The sequence below is a fragment of the Solanum lycopersicum genome, chromosome 4 (genome assembly GCF_036512215.1).
Source record: "Solanum lycopersicum chromosome 4, SLM_r2.1".
Lineage (NCBI taxonomy): Eukaryota > Viridiplantae > Streptophyta > Magnoliopsida > Solanales > Solanaceae > Solanum > Solanum lycopersicum.
In genome coordinates, this window is record NC_090803.1 from 2,741,230 (window position 1) to 2,756,738 (window position 15,509).

A 15,509-nucleotide genomic window follows, 5' to 3' on the forward strand; every position below is an offset into this window, starting at 1 on the left:
AATTATATACAATTTGAATATAAGAGAGAAAGACAAAAGAGACTTGGACAGGGAATATACAGTTGAATCGAATTATATAAAATGAGAAAGAGAGAAATTATATACAATCTGAATTTGTATAAAACGAGAAAGAGAGAAATTATATACAATCTGAATTTGTATAAAACGAGAAAGAGAGAAAGACCAAAGAGATTTGGACAAAGAAATATTTTGTAATAAGTGTATAGGAAGAAGATATATGTATTTGCATGTGTATATACAATTTCCTCTCGTTTTATACAAACAGAGACACAATTTATACAATTCTATTATATAAAGCGAGAGAGGCGAGTGATACCGACAAACAGTTTGCTAAGAAATACAAATAAATCAAACGATAGCTACTGTATTTAGTTTACATTATAAGTTTGTTATTCTATACAATTATCCCTTTATTAAATTGACGTAAAAAATTAAATTTATTACATAAGTACATTGAATACATCAAAATCATTGTAACTTACTAAATTATGTATCATATTTAATGAATTTATATATAAAAACATAAATTCATTATACATAAAGTACAATGTATATGTATGATTCATTGTAATAGATATTTTTTTGTTAAATAATTTATTATAATATATAGCGAAAAAGTTTTCTAAATCTTTTGTCTAGCCAAATATGATAAATTTATATAACATATTTAATGAATTTATATAAAAAAAAATATTCGAACTATCCACTTCCAATCTTGTTAGCGTGCTACAAATGTTCAAACCAGAACCTGAATCAACCAAAGTTTAGGTGACTACCTTAATTCTGATATTGGGTAGAAATATACAAAGCTTTGTTGTGAGACGTTCCTTTATTATGATTACAATTAATAAAAAACACTATGAATATTTGGGATGAGATTTTACTCAATCTGCTGGTCAGGCCTGATTCAGTTAGACCTGATCTTGGTTCGATCTAAACTCATTAGCCGTGTTGAATGGCTAGTGGGCCTCAAAATGTTTCTTTTAGCCTCTTCCTACTATTCTAAATTTTACCCGATGAATGAATGCAATACATGGAAGTCTTTACCTACGATATTTTCTACTACTATTTTCATGTAAAGAGAATGAATGATTACGAAATGTTTACTGCCTTTAATTTGATCTATTTTAAGTGGTCCATTCGATCTATAGTCTATATCCATTGTCGTAGCCAAAAGGGTCCCTTTCTTACTTGTATTAATCCCAAACTATAATAAAATGCACTTCAATCCGCATCAATAAGTCACAAACACATCTTCTTCTTTTTTTAATATTATATTTGAGATTGTAATAATTAAAAGAGATGTCATATTTTATATGGTTAAATAAAAAACACATTAATATTACTTAATATTTTTTTTTAACAAAGTGTTTAATTAGAAACACATTATTAATAGTTGATGTTTGATTAGAATATGATTATTTAGTTCAATGTCTAAATAAAACATTTTGATATATTTAAAGGATTGGCCATGCATTAAAGCCAAAATGGAAAATAATTTCCACTTAATTACAATAATAACATACACAATATAGTCAAATAAAATGAAAAAAATAGTATATACACATATCTTATCAGTTATCTCTACCTTTTATTATGATTTAAATATTCAAAATATACACAATATATACAATCTTATCTATGTTTATGAGTCTTGAGATGATGGAAAAATTAATTAAAGGTGCAAGTGAAGAGACCTCTAACCCTTGGGAATAAAAGCAAAATGAATACCACTTAATTAATCACCTTTAAATGCTTAGAAATGAAGAGTCCATTTGATTTATATATGTATAGCCATAAGTAATTATAATCCAAGTATTAAACAGTTCATTTGTGAGTGATTGATTAGAGGCATGGGAGGTATAGTAATTAACTACAAAATTTATCTGTCGCTAAATTCTGTTATTTTTTAAAGTTGTGTATACATAATATTCAAATGTTAACTTTTTTTAAATTTCCATTTCAGAAGTAAGCATGGAAAATATTACAAATTCATTACCAACACGTTACTTGTTGAAGATTGAATCAAATGAGTTCAAATCAAATGAGTTCAAATCTGGTGGCTTCAATTGGTATTTATCTCATCATTAACTTCAAAAAAAAAAAAAATTGACTAAACTTTCAGTTTCATTTTTTTATGTGTGTATGTTTTTGCTAGTTGCTTTTAATGACGGTGTAGAATTATGCCTGATTAGACATGACATGACATAATTTCAATGAGTACATAATCTTATGATAAGAAAAATCCCTAGTGAATCCGTTGCTAATTGAATTTTCTAGTAATTTGTCACTAATTTATAGCTAAATGAGATTAGTATGGAATTTTACTGTTTAGTATGAAATTATATACTTTCCTTTTAGTCTGTTTAAAAAAGAATTATTTTTTTTGGGGTAACATTTTAATTTCGGTTTTTCATGTGGCATGTTTAAGGTCACAGTATCAAAGGATAATTTTGTACATTTAACCTAACTTTAATTTAGGACCAGAAGATGCAAAATTCTTCTTTATATTCTTATTTAAGGTCACAGGATCGAAGGACAATTTTGTATATTTAACCTAACCTTAAATTTAGGATCACAAGATGCAAAATTCTTTTTATACTTTTAAACTCTGTGTCAAGTCAAACCAGGTCATTCGTTTTGAAATGCGGGGAGTAATTATTATGCTTTGTAATGCTTTCTCCATTATTTTCTATGTGTTGTTCTATCTCAGTGTTCTTGTTTTTGAACTGTCTATGAGGTAGGGGTAAATACTTAAACAACTTGCATAGTGGGGTAGATAGTGTAGTTACAGAAGTATTTAAATACGATATGATTAGATATGAGAATATTGCCTAATCCTTTTTATTAGACAGTTAGAACATTATGTAAATACTTAAACACTCTTCACTAATATGTTTATTTATTGCCGCTAAAATTTGTTTTTGTTGTAGTGACATCATATACAAATGTTAACTGTTTAAAAAAAATTAAAAAATATTGTGAGAAAATATATCCATAAACAAAACTCTCTAAACGAATCACTCAATTGTAGATGTTATTATGTTCCTCTAGTATAACAAGAGGGTCTATAACTTTTCCTTTCACGAAAAGTTAAAATACTTATAGTAAAATAAAACTCACGTAAGATTAAAAAAAATCATGATAAAACTCTAACGCATATTTATTATCGCTAAATATACTTATATAATCGTATGAATAGATAAATATTGAGATAAAAACAATTGAAGACCTCTTAATTGACTAGGAAAGCTAAGAAAAGGAGGAGTCCATTTGGTTATTATTTCATATAATAGTAATGAATTATTTCATTTTTTTTTATATATATATAGCCATAAGGTTGAAGTAATTATCAACCGTTTATTGATACGATAAAAGTTAATCAGCAACAAAGAATATGGTAGGTATGTATCACATATTTTGCTATATATTGTGTTATTTAGCTACAAAATTTATCCGTCGCTAAATCTCGTTTTTTTTTTCTTTAGAAGTAAACATGGAAAATATTACAAATTCATTACCAACACGTTACTTGTGGAAGATTGAATCATTTTCATTGCTCTCACAAAATGGTACTTCAAAGTATGAATCAAATGTGTTCGAATCCGGTGGCTTCAATTGGTATAATACTTATCTCATTATTATTTACTAGACTTTAAATTTCATTTCGTTGTCTTTATTTTTGCTTTTAAAAGACGGGGTAGAGTTAGGTCGAAGAAGTACTAAAGAGAGGTGATTAGACAGGACCTATGATATGACACAGCTTCACTGAGGACATGACTATAGACAGATAGTATTCGTTTTGTTCTCTTAGTTCTTTGTTCTTAGATTATTTCTATAACCTCTGCTTTGTTTATCGCATTATTCTGCTAAATATGATATGTTACGTTAGGTATGCCTTTCTCCGTTATTTGAGGCAAGGCTAACAACCTCTGTATCTCTACGAGTATGAAAAGAAAGTTAAAATTGATTTCACGAACATGTGATAGGAAAATGATGATTTATCCTGATGGAGACGGAGATGGAGCAGGTCATATATCTGTATACTTGGGTATTATTGAGAAAAGTGCTGTTTGGGAGGTGAATGTCTCGTTTAGCTTCGTGATATTCGATCAAATTCATGACAATTATAATGTAATGAAAGGTATATATATATATATATATATGTACTCTTTTTCTTTCACTCTATTGATATTATTTGCCTCTTCATTTTTGTGTCTAGGACTACTAAATTCTTATTTGATGCAGGAATGGAGAGACGTTTTCACAATATCAAGACTGTATGGGGCTTTTCGAAATGTATCTCTCATGAAACATTAAAAGATCCCACTAATGGTTACGTTGTTGATGACAAATGTGTCGTTGGAGTTGACATATATGTCGTGAAGAAGCAGGGAATAGGTGAATGTATGTCCTTATTGAATGGCACCGAGCCTTATAAGCACGAATGGAAGATTACTGAGTTTTCAAAATTGAAGAGAAAAGTATACTATTCTGAACAGTTTATTCGTGATGGTTATAAATGGTATATGTTGTTATTTCTTTTCTCTTGAACTTACTTTAAACACTGTAACTTTACGAGTACTTGATGTGTTTGGAATATGCAGGAAACTTTTGTTATATCCTACAGGTGACAACCGAGAAAATGGTAAGAACATCTCCGTCTATCTTGAATCAGTTGATGCTAAAGGATTCAATCGCCAAAAAAGAGTCAAGGCAAAATTTAGCATTTCTCTCAAAAACCAGAATGGTGGTGAACATCACAAGAGGAGTGGTACTTACTCTTGTTCCTTAAATTTCCTGCGTTGAACTGAATGTTTGATACGAAAGAAAACGTTTTCATCTATCACAACTCTATAGCATGAAAAAAATGATGATCATACAAAATAGTTGATTTGTTTTTTGAATAATTCAACATTGTTCTGTTACAGGTGGGGCGAATTGGTATTCAGCTGCTTCATACAGTTGGGGCTGGTCATCGTTTATGCGATGTTGTGAATTGAATGATCGCTTTCTTATTGAAGACTGTTGCGTTCTGGAAGCTGAGGTTTCTGTCGTTGGTGTCGTTAATTGTTTAACTTAAAAATCTTTGTATTAGCACTTTAACTATGTTCTTTAAGTTCGCTTGAAACGTCTTTCTGTTTCCTTTGACCACACTGAATTGAGATCTTTAAACTTTGATCATTTTTACTGGTGCCCATTAATTATTGATTTGTTAACTTATTTAAGCTGTGCAACCTATACTATGAGTTCAGCCACAGCACTTAATACTTTGAGGTGATCGCGCAGTCACAATCCAAAAGTTCTACTGTCACAATCCCTACTTTTGGGACTGTGACTGTCTCATGCACTGCGCGATCATCTCTAGCTCGTGCATAAGTGCTGCATGCCCGTCTGCCTTGTGAGAAATATCACTGACCCCGTCTAGCCTGTCCTGCGCGATTGCACACAAACTGGCTTTTCTTCTTGTGAAACCCCTGTTTCCCAGTCAAAACCAATGTACCCAACGTAGTCCTACAAAGTGCGGGTTGGGGAGGGTAGAGTGTACATAAGACACCACCGCTACCTCAGAGGTAGAGAGATTGTTTTCAAAAGACCTTCCGACTCAAGGAAAAAAGAGATGGGGGGAAAGAATAATCAATTGAAATCTGAAACATACAAATATGAAAGATAATAACACAACTCTTGTTCCACCAAGATGCTTTAAAGCCAATCAACATACCCAATATAGTCTCACAGGGGCGTATTGAAGTCTAGATACAAAGATTTTTAAGTTAAACAATTAACGACAGCAACAACAGAAACCTCAGCTTCAAGAATGCAACAGTCTTCAATAAGAAAGCGATCATTCAATTCACAACATCGCATAAACGATGACCAGCCCCAACTGTATGAAGCAGCTGAATACCAATCCGCCCCACCTGTAACAGAACAAGGTCAAATTATTCAAAAAAAAAAACCAGATGTAGAAACGATCAAAATCGAGGGGGGATCTTGACAAGGCAGAGAGATTGTTTACGATATATTTATACACACACAAACTCTCACATTTGAATATATATTCTCTCGTGTCCTTTTTCATACTTTCATCCCCTTGGAAGTCGGAACAAACAAATCAACTCTAGAAAGTTTGGTTTGGTACTAAGAAGTAAGTTCAACGTTTCATTTTAAGCGATCACTGTTTTCTCTGATCGTTTTGTCATATGCTAAATCATACTATGCATTGAGAAAATCTCAAAAAAGTACCAGTATTCTTGTGATGGTCACCACTGATCTGGTTTAAATAACTTTGTTCCCTCCCAATTTATATGACATAATTTAATTGACAAAAAAATTAAGAAATACGAAAAGATATGCAATGTTTCAAAAATAACCTTATACGTTCATAGACCTTTTATCAAATAAGTGAGACCCAACATAACTAAAATATCGATAATGCCAATAAATATTATCAAAACAACGAAATGTATCATTTTTTTTGAATCGATTAAAAAAAATTGTGTAATATAAACTGAATAGGAGTTACTCAATTCCTTTTCTGCAGCATCTCAAGCCTCTTAAGACTAAAGGTATAATATATTCTACTGTATTAATCTAATCTTATTATTTTAAACATAAATATACTATAATAAAAAAAATATTTATCATTTATAGCAATAACATTTTTTTTTTCCCACTTGACTACTTTTACAAAGATAAATTTATTATTCAAATATAATACAATTTCTAATGAGGGATAAACATTTATCACACATTTGAATATATTTTTAATATTATGTGATAATTTTTTACCAAACAAACATAATATATTTCAAAAACAATTATAATTCAAATATATTACATACATAATTCACTTTTAATGCATACTACAAATTTATCACAGTATTGCTATAAATGATAATAAACAAAAAATATCGCTAAAATCAATAATTATTTTTAAAAATATATTTATTCATGTAATTTTTCCTATTTTAAACTCTAAATTCAACGATTACTATTTTATATAATTATATAATACTACGGGTAGAAGGTAAATATATTACTCATTCGATTTTATAAATCCGATAAATACAATGAAATGTCTATTTTTAATAAATGCACCAAATAATATACCGAATCGCGTAGAATCCGATCCAAGATAGACAAATCGATTGTCTGATTGTATAACCAAGAAAAACCTATGAGTGTTCCTAACGAGTACACCCTGAAACACGGGAAAATAATACAACAACAATATACCCAACGTAGTCCTACAAAGTGGAGCCTGGAGAGGATAGATTGTACCTAGAAATTAACCCTATCTCAGAAGTAAGAGAGATTGTTTCCGATAGACAAAAAACATATGGGGGAAAAGAATAATCAATTGAAATCTCAAACATACAAATATGAAGATAATTACACTAGAAATAACACAACTTCTTCCACAACTCTTGTATCAAGACTACAAACAAATTACAGACACAACTAATATCTGCAGAGAACAAACTATTTTTCCAGAGTCCTGATGAACCATGCTCCATGTACAGTATCTCACTATATGGGTAGGACGAGTATCGTAAAAGCCAACTCATCTGATAACCTGATCCCAGCGCTTGATTTCATCATCCGATGCACGCTGTTGTATCAGCGAATAGGGTGGTACTGCGTGATCCCTCGCTTTGGAGGCAACTTCCTCAAAATGAAAAGGACAAGTGAAGAAGGTAGAATCTCTACCAACTGCAAAGAGTTGACAGAGTCTGGTCATCCTCAAAACATATAAACTTCTTTTTAAGCACTTAAAAATGTAAGTCCAAATTTCGAACACTCATCGAGTCAAATGCCCATCAAAATGCACCTAAGGTAGGACACGAGTTATATAAATATGACTTTGAATTCAATACACACTCTCAACCCTCCTACATCCATTGTTTCACCAAGATGCGATAAAAACAACATGCCCAATATAGTCTCAAGTGGGGTTTCGGAAGGATAGAGTACAGATAGACCTTACCCCAACCTTGGCAGGCAGAGAGGTCGTTTCTGATAGACCCTTGGTTCAACGAAAGCAAAAAACACAACATTGATGAAGACACGAGCAGAAACAATATGACCACAATGCTTTTAATTGGAGATTCGCAAACCAAAATACCATCGACTAAACAAGAACCTCTCAGCTCCTGACAAAGGAATTACTTAGGTAAAAAGGACCTGGGGAAGAAGTTTTGACATATGAAAACAGGGTGTAGCATGCGACAAGCTGGCAAATCAAATCGTTTATCCAATTAAACTATGATTTGGAGGTTGTCCCTTACACTTACTAACTGCAAATGTTGATCCTCTTCACTGGAACATAAAGAATAATGCGCGAGACAAAGCAAGTTAACACTAAAGGTTCAGTGTTGTTAGAACATACCAGATAGTATACAAAATTTAACATTGGATGATATAAAACATCAAGATCCGCAGCTTTATCAAATGCATTGAAACACATCTGCGATGCAAACAATAAGAGAAATAAGAGTAAGATGGATAGAACAAAGTTTCATTACCTTATTAAAACTTCAGTTGAAATCCTAGAAGTATAAACTAAGACTAATTTACAACAATACTTGCAATATAAAAATACCATATAGGAAGAACCCCACAGAGGTCAATCACACATCACAATGTGGATGGACTCCTTAGGCTTTTTGTGGTATGGTCCTAATTCAGTTGAGAATAGTTTATTAACAAGAAATGTGGTCTTACCATAATGCATCTAATCAGGAAGCATGAAAAACATATTGTTGTCACATAACCAACCTGCAGATCCCAAAATATTCAGGTAGAGTTAAATGACATAAAAACAAGAAGAACAGCAATTTAATAATGAAAGTTACATAGTGAGTGACATACTTCCTGAAGTTTCTTCTGTCTCCCCCTTGATTCTACAGGGAAACGCCGTAACATAAGGAAAAGCCTGCAAGAGCACATGACTTATCCACATACTATATTGAAGTGTGTATGAACCGAAGGCGAAGGGACAAACTAAACAAACATGTAGAACCTACTTCCCATAGCATGCAAAGAGTGAACTCATATCAATATTAATCAGGACCAAATTAGGTTACACACAACACATCTCAAAATTACAATGCAGGAGATTTTGTTAGCACAAATCTCGTAGATGAATAAGCGAAGTAAAAATTTTAGACGATTATAGCAGCTAAAATGTCACTATATCCTTGTATACCAGTACATTGAAGTTCTATCATGCAGTGAGTCTCATGTATTCATAGGGGCAAATCACTACAAGTGCTTATTTTTGTCGCTGAGAGCCCAAAATTGCAGCTAAGATGTTATGATTTTTGGCTGAGAAATGAGCAAGTTAAGAAAAAGGAGCTCACAGTCCTGTGCTTCAACAAAGTTATCAATCACAATGTGTCGAATACAAGTATGGTGACCATGAAAATAGTCAAATGTTGGGCAACAACAGGAAGGCAACAAACAGGGTGTAAAGCATAGCAATTTGGACTGCTATAGATGAAAACCAGAGGTTGAACAATATCTACTACCTTGGATGCAGCTTATTATAGGAAATACGTAAGTTCAGAAAAGGGTGATCCCAGAGACTCAGCTAAATTAATCTCAGAAAGGACAGAAAGGTTAAAATATATGGATTTGCATCTGGGTATATAGATCATTGCTTCCAAAAGAAAATTTTGGGCAAAGTACACAACAATTACACTGCATAACTAACAGACATTTACGAAAATGAAAGTGGTTAAGGCTTTCGTAAAAGAGGTTTTAAGGCTCTGTATAGAACAAAGGACAGAAACAAATATACGGCATATGAATGTTGCTTGTTCTTGTGCTTCTAAGATGTGTGGTTACACCAACAAACACCTTTAGAGGTCAGACTCAATCCCTGGTAAGAGAAATTAGATCTTACCTTCCTCCATAAAGAAGAAACCCCAAGGCTGCAAATAGAGATACACCTGCAAAAAAATGCAAGTACAAAAGAAAATGTGTCAGTGCAGTTGCAACATATCCATGCAATAGAGAATATATCTAAAATAAGTTAACCATAAGACACAGACCTGCAAAGAATGCCTTCGATAAGATGACGAGTACTGGAACAGGCTTCCACCATATTATCAGCCATAAAATAATCTGAACAATTCAATAAGAAAGAGAATAAATCAAGAACGAACATCCACAAAGCATATATAACCATGAAAAGAATTATCATTTTCTCATATACTGTTTTATCTACGGTTAGACCGGCTACATTATATGGTAGTAAATGTTGGACCGCTAAAGCCCCACATATCAAAAGATGAGTGTTGTAGAGATACGAATACTAGAATGGAAGTGCGGTCCTATAAGATTTAAAAACACGCACATTCACCCAAAGGTGCACATAATCGAAGATAAAAATGAGAAAGGTTGCTTGAGATGATCTGCTCATGTTCTGCATTGACCTACAAATACACCGATCCATGGGTGTGAAACTATGGTGAATGAAGGCAAGGGGAGGTACACCTAAAATTACATAGAAGGAAGTTATAAAGACCTACAATTCAGGACAAAATGAAAGACAGATTTATATAGTTGATATCTTCTAGTTAGGAATATGTTCTCTTGCTAGTGCGTTGATTTTGAACCTATTGTTTTTCCAGGAGTACTTCAACTAACCATAGATTTATATCCAAGTAAAAACCTAGTATTTTTTAAATAATATCAGTATCATTATTGTTAGAATACTAAATTATAGTGTCCTACATAAGAAAAGGGTTATTATATACTATCAAAATAAAATCAAAACAAAGGGCTCAGTATAATAATGTAGACACGCATCTTAATCATAACTTCCGTGCCTTTAGTTCTCACATAGTATTAGAACTTTGGTGAGAAACATTCACGAAAGAAACCACAGACAGACAGTCATTGTGAATCAAATTTAATGATACTCTTTTCATGCATTTCTAAATGTGAAGTAAGTTCCTATATCATACTGGTGAACTTGAAGTATTGTTACTAGCACTAGTGCTTCATTCTTTTTACTTTGGACAGGTACACTTGGGGTTGATGGGCGGGTTAAGGGTCGGACATGTGTGACCTATCCAAGAGCAACATGAATAGACTTGTTGAGCTTGTATTGGGTGGATAGTAGTTCAAGCCAAGCTGAATGCTGGTCATATAACTAATAAGATTCAGAACCTATTATAATGATTTATGATTAATATAATAGCTACAAAATGATTTTGCCGAAGGCATTCATCGAATTCCACCAACTCCTTCACCCCGGTTCACACTAATTTGACCACCTGTGAGCAGCCAATAAATTAATTTAACAAATTGCACTTATGTGGACCATATGGAAAGGAATAAATAGGAGAGTTTTTGATGGTATAGATATGAGTCTCATATCCCTATAGTTTTTGAATGAGATTCCTACAAGCATAGAAGAGTGGGTGTTGTTAGTAGAAAAGCAGCTTTTCTGGTACAGGTTTCCTACTTTTTGGTATACTTCTCTGTAGGGGCATCCAGAAAAAGAAGAAGATGGTGAATCACACGTGTTCTAGATGGAGAGAATCTATCAAAACATAGTAGTTTTCAGTAGTCATTCGGTCCTCTCATTTCCACTTTGGGATTTTAAATTAAGCCGATGTGAAGTTGAGAAATAAATATCGCAAAGTAAAGTAACATTTTTTTAACATAAAACAAATAAATGCAACCAAAAAGTCAAAAAAAAAGGCCTCTGTTGAACTTGAGAAATATTGAGAACATGAAACGACAATTATTGTTTGTAAGACTAGTCTTGTCAAATTCAATCTGGCAAAATAATTTTTGGTTTACACCATTTCAATATATAAAGAGTTAATTTAACTCGAAAGCACCAAGTTTTTCAGAAGAAAGTGTAGCACAAGGTCTAAGTATTTACCTGAATAGCATAAACAACTCCATTGATTGTGAAGAAACTAGGCCTAAGAGCATCAGTAGATACAGCACGTGCCTGCAACCGGAAAAACAGATATATCAAGCTTGAGAATTGACACAAACTGCAAGACATTCAGTTGTGAGCACACACAAACCTGATAGTATATCTCAGCCCAGAACAATACTAGAAGCGCAAAAGTTGTGAAGAATGCAAGACTTGGCATATCAAGCAAGATGTGTTGGATAATCTACCAAAGCATTAAATGTACGGTTACAAGATGAACGAGACCAAGATAAAAATGGCAAAAAGACATATAACCAATGTCAGCGGCTGACCTCAGGGTTCAACTTCTGAACATCCCGACGAAATACAAAAACCAGAGAGCGAACTACCAAAGGACAAAGACACAACTTCAATACAATATAAACCTAACAGGTCGAAGCAAAGTGAATTGTAAAGGAAATTTTTCATTTTTCCCCTAGTAATACCAGACTACAATTTGAAAAACACCACATAATATTTCCATGCGGATGTTTTCCAACAAAAATAATCACAAAAGAAGATACCAACCCCCATTCACCAAGAAATTGAGGAAATGGAAGACTTTCTGAGTGGTCCATCCATACTCGGGAACTCTCATCTGAATCCGGATTAATTGCACCTGCAAATTGACAAAGTTAAAAACAACTCTGCAGAAACATAAATACACTAAAGAATTGATATCACAGACTATATCTGCTTTAGAACACATATCAAAATGGCTATTTTATAAGGAAGAAGAATTATAGACAAGTAAATTCAGATTATTATCCAAAATCAACCAAGGACACAGATAAACGATAAAACAAACCTATATCTGTTTCCAATTTCAAACTAAAAGTGAATAAATGCATAGTGTAGGCCCTTTTTTTAGCATACATGAGGCCAATTTACAGGCAACTAGGAAGAGCAACTCTACACCGATTTCTATTACAACAGATGTATAATATATGCAGATATCTGTCATGGTAAACTAAAAACATCAATGAACATCAATATCAACTTGCGAATTACCCAGTTCACCTTAAGTTACCTTCCTACCTCTGCCCATGAGAGCTTTGCAAAGCATAGCCAGTTCCAAGTCCAAATAAAGGGTGAGGATAACATTAGACTGATAAATCCTCCAAAGGATACAGAATATTCATGTAGCTAACCAATTTGAAGTGTAATTAAATGATTAGTATGATCCTATCTCGAACCTGACCCCCAACATGAAAGTACAAAGATTGCTATTTGATGTGTTTAGATTCTTTTCAGAAAAACACGGGCTTTTTAAATCCTTTGGATGATTGTCCACGATAACCTCGGTCATTTATTGGTCTAAGCAAAATATGACTGATTTAAAATGAATATTTAAATCAACAATTCATAAAAAGAATCCTTCTATGGGATTACATGTATTCTATATTTATTTAGGTTACCAATTGTCAATTCCTTCCTACTCGCAGCATGCTCTTTATGATCTTGCCAAATGATTCAATTGCCATGTAAATAAAGCATGTAATTCTCTTTAAGGTTCTACCAACAACTTTAACCCCCCACTACCCACACATGATGCACGCAAACTTTGCAATCTCAAGTATGAGTCTTTTTTGAGAAATGGAAATTATTGATAAAAACACCAAGAAGGTGCAACAAGAAGATTTACAGACCAAAAGCAAAAGCATATCCATCTCAAGTTTCATTCTTTCTTGCTAAATACATCCTACATAACATAACCCTACCTAACATTGCTCACTTCCAATAAAACTCACAGAACCCTCAGTTAAACTATTCATTCAACAGATTAAAAATCCCGAAATTCAACAACAACAATATACTCAGTTAAGTCCCATAAGTCGGTTTTAAAGAGGCTGTTTCCAAAAGACCCCACCTCAGTTAACACAAATTAGGGAAAAACCCAAATTGTATTACACCCAAATAGAGAAAAAGCTAACAATCAACAAATACCCAAAATTTTCATATATCTCTAAACACATATAGCATAAGCAAAAGTTTACCAAATATCAACATCCAATTCCAGTAAACAAGCAACCAATACAGCTCAGCTACATAAATTATCAACTATTCATTCAAAATTCATCACAGTTAAATCAAAAAAGGGATAAATTACAAGAGCAACAGCAGAAACGACGCCGTATAAGATCGCAAGGACATAGAAAATACGGTCTTGCCAAATAGGAGATTCATTCACTTCATCCCACCAGCTTATTGCCTCATGTAAACGGTACGCCGCCACCGCAGCCGTCGACGACGGGTCCACCGCTGTTTCAACCCGACCCATCGCCGGAGATCCGAAATTAGACACACCAAAAAATACGAAATAAATGAAATTTTAGAGAATTTTTTGTTTGATCAGAAAATTATTGAGCCTAAAACGGCCGGCGAGAAAGGAGAGAAACACAGCGGCGTTCCCTGAACGTTCTAGGATTTATTCTTTTTGACTATTATGAAGAAAAATGTTGTACAATGCTTAAAATAGATTAATGAGGGTATTTTCGTCCGAAATGTACAAGTTTTTTTATTAATTAATTTATACAGCAAATTTGCTAAAAGTAATGAATATGCACAGTTGTTATCCGACAGATTACACGTGGGGTGAATAATGGATAGGAGATGCGCTTTTTATTCGATTTCTCGATGTTCGATATTCATATATTAAAATTTAATTATTTATGATTTATATCGGATAAAATAATATTTTTTATAAAGATTGTTTTCATATCTAAAGCGTGAATTCACGACCTTTTATTGAGAGATGTGTTTTTAATTTTTTGTTTATTTTAAAAATAAAAATTTATTTGATAGCTGATTATATTTTCAAAATTCACTAATTTAATTTTATGTGACGTAAGATTTATTCGGAAAAACATTTATTGGGATTAAATTGCATGAATATAATGTGTTTTTTCTATACGGATAATTGTTCATAATAATTCAGGTTAAAATAATTTTATACGAATACCAATAAATTCTCCTTTACAAATAAAGATGTAGACCTTTAAGGAGATATATTAATTATATATTTATATATGAAGAATTGAATTTGGGTGATATAACATAATTCTATTGATTTAATATTGATGAATCTAGAAAGTTAAAGCTTATGTATAATTGATGTTTGTATCAAAATCAAGTTGACACTTGTCTTTTCCTTAAAAGTTTTATTGTTTAATCAATGGTTAGTTAGAGTTGATATGTTTTTGTCCTTTAATTGTGAATTGTGATTAATAATTAATGCTATTTTATGTTTTTTAGATTGACATATACTATAGTTATATCCAAAAAAAATATTTATTAATTTGCAGTGTCTTTATCAAATTGAATAGTGATGTGATCAAAACATATGGAGACAAGTTATATTCCGAGCATTATAGTTAAGTAGTGATGTTTTATAAGTGAAATTTAAAAATATATACAAATTATTTCATTATTCAGGAGGAACCAATTGCTTCATCAATCTCCAATCCAGCGTCACTCATATGATCCGACCAATTGTTTCATCAAACTACAATTTAGCGTCACACGTTCTCATAGACCGATCAAT

The 15,509-nt window shown here is 32.4% G+C and overlaps 2 protein-coding genes across 2 annotated transcripts; one reads left to right on the forward strand and one right to left on the reverse strand.

The window, feature by feature from the left end:
- Window positions 1-3,359: 3,359 nt before the first annotated feature.
- On the forward strand, window positions 3,360-5,207 carry LOC101255192 (uncharacterized). Its single transcript, XM_026030449.2, has 6 exons — window positions 3,360-3,425; window positions 3,510-3,642; window positions 4,011-4,165; window positions 4,270-4,546; window positions 4,629-4,795; window positions 4,953-5,207. Exons 1-6 carry the CDS (start codon window positions 3,419-3,421, stop codon window positions 5,102-5,104), a joined length of 891 nt encoding a protein of 296 aa, XP_025886234.2. The 5' UTR covers window positions 3,360-3,418; the 3' UTR covers window positions 5,105-5,207.
- Window positions 5,208-7,367: 2,160 nt separating this feature from the next.
- On the reverse strand, window positions 7,368-14,404 carry TH1 (tobamovirus multiplication 1 homolog). The gene is given in 11 exon segments (NM_001247167.2): window positions 7,368-7,737; window positions 8,414-8,491; window positions 8,749-8,802; window positions 8,896-8,959; window positions 9,932-9,977; window positions 10,080-10,152; window positions 11,927-11,998; window positions 12,078-12,170; window positions 12,259-12,311; window positions 12,494-12,584; window positions 14,076-14,404. Coding segments are annotated over 11 exon segments (888 nt in total). The 5' UTR covers window positions 14,247-14,404; the 3' UTR covers window positions 7,368-7,644.
- Window positions 14,405-15,509: the final 1,105 nt, after the last annotated feature.

Coding starts and splice junctions, on each gene's coding strand:
- LOC101255192 (XM_026030449.2), top strand. Junction 3,643..4,010: donor GAATCCGGTGGCTTCAATTG/GTATAATACTTA, acceptor AACATGTGATAG/GAAAATGATGATTTATCCTG. Junction 4,547..4,628: donor ATTCGTGATGGTTATAAATG/GTATATGTTGTT, acceptor TGGAATATGCAG/GAAACTTTTGTTATATCCTA.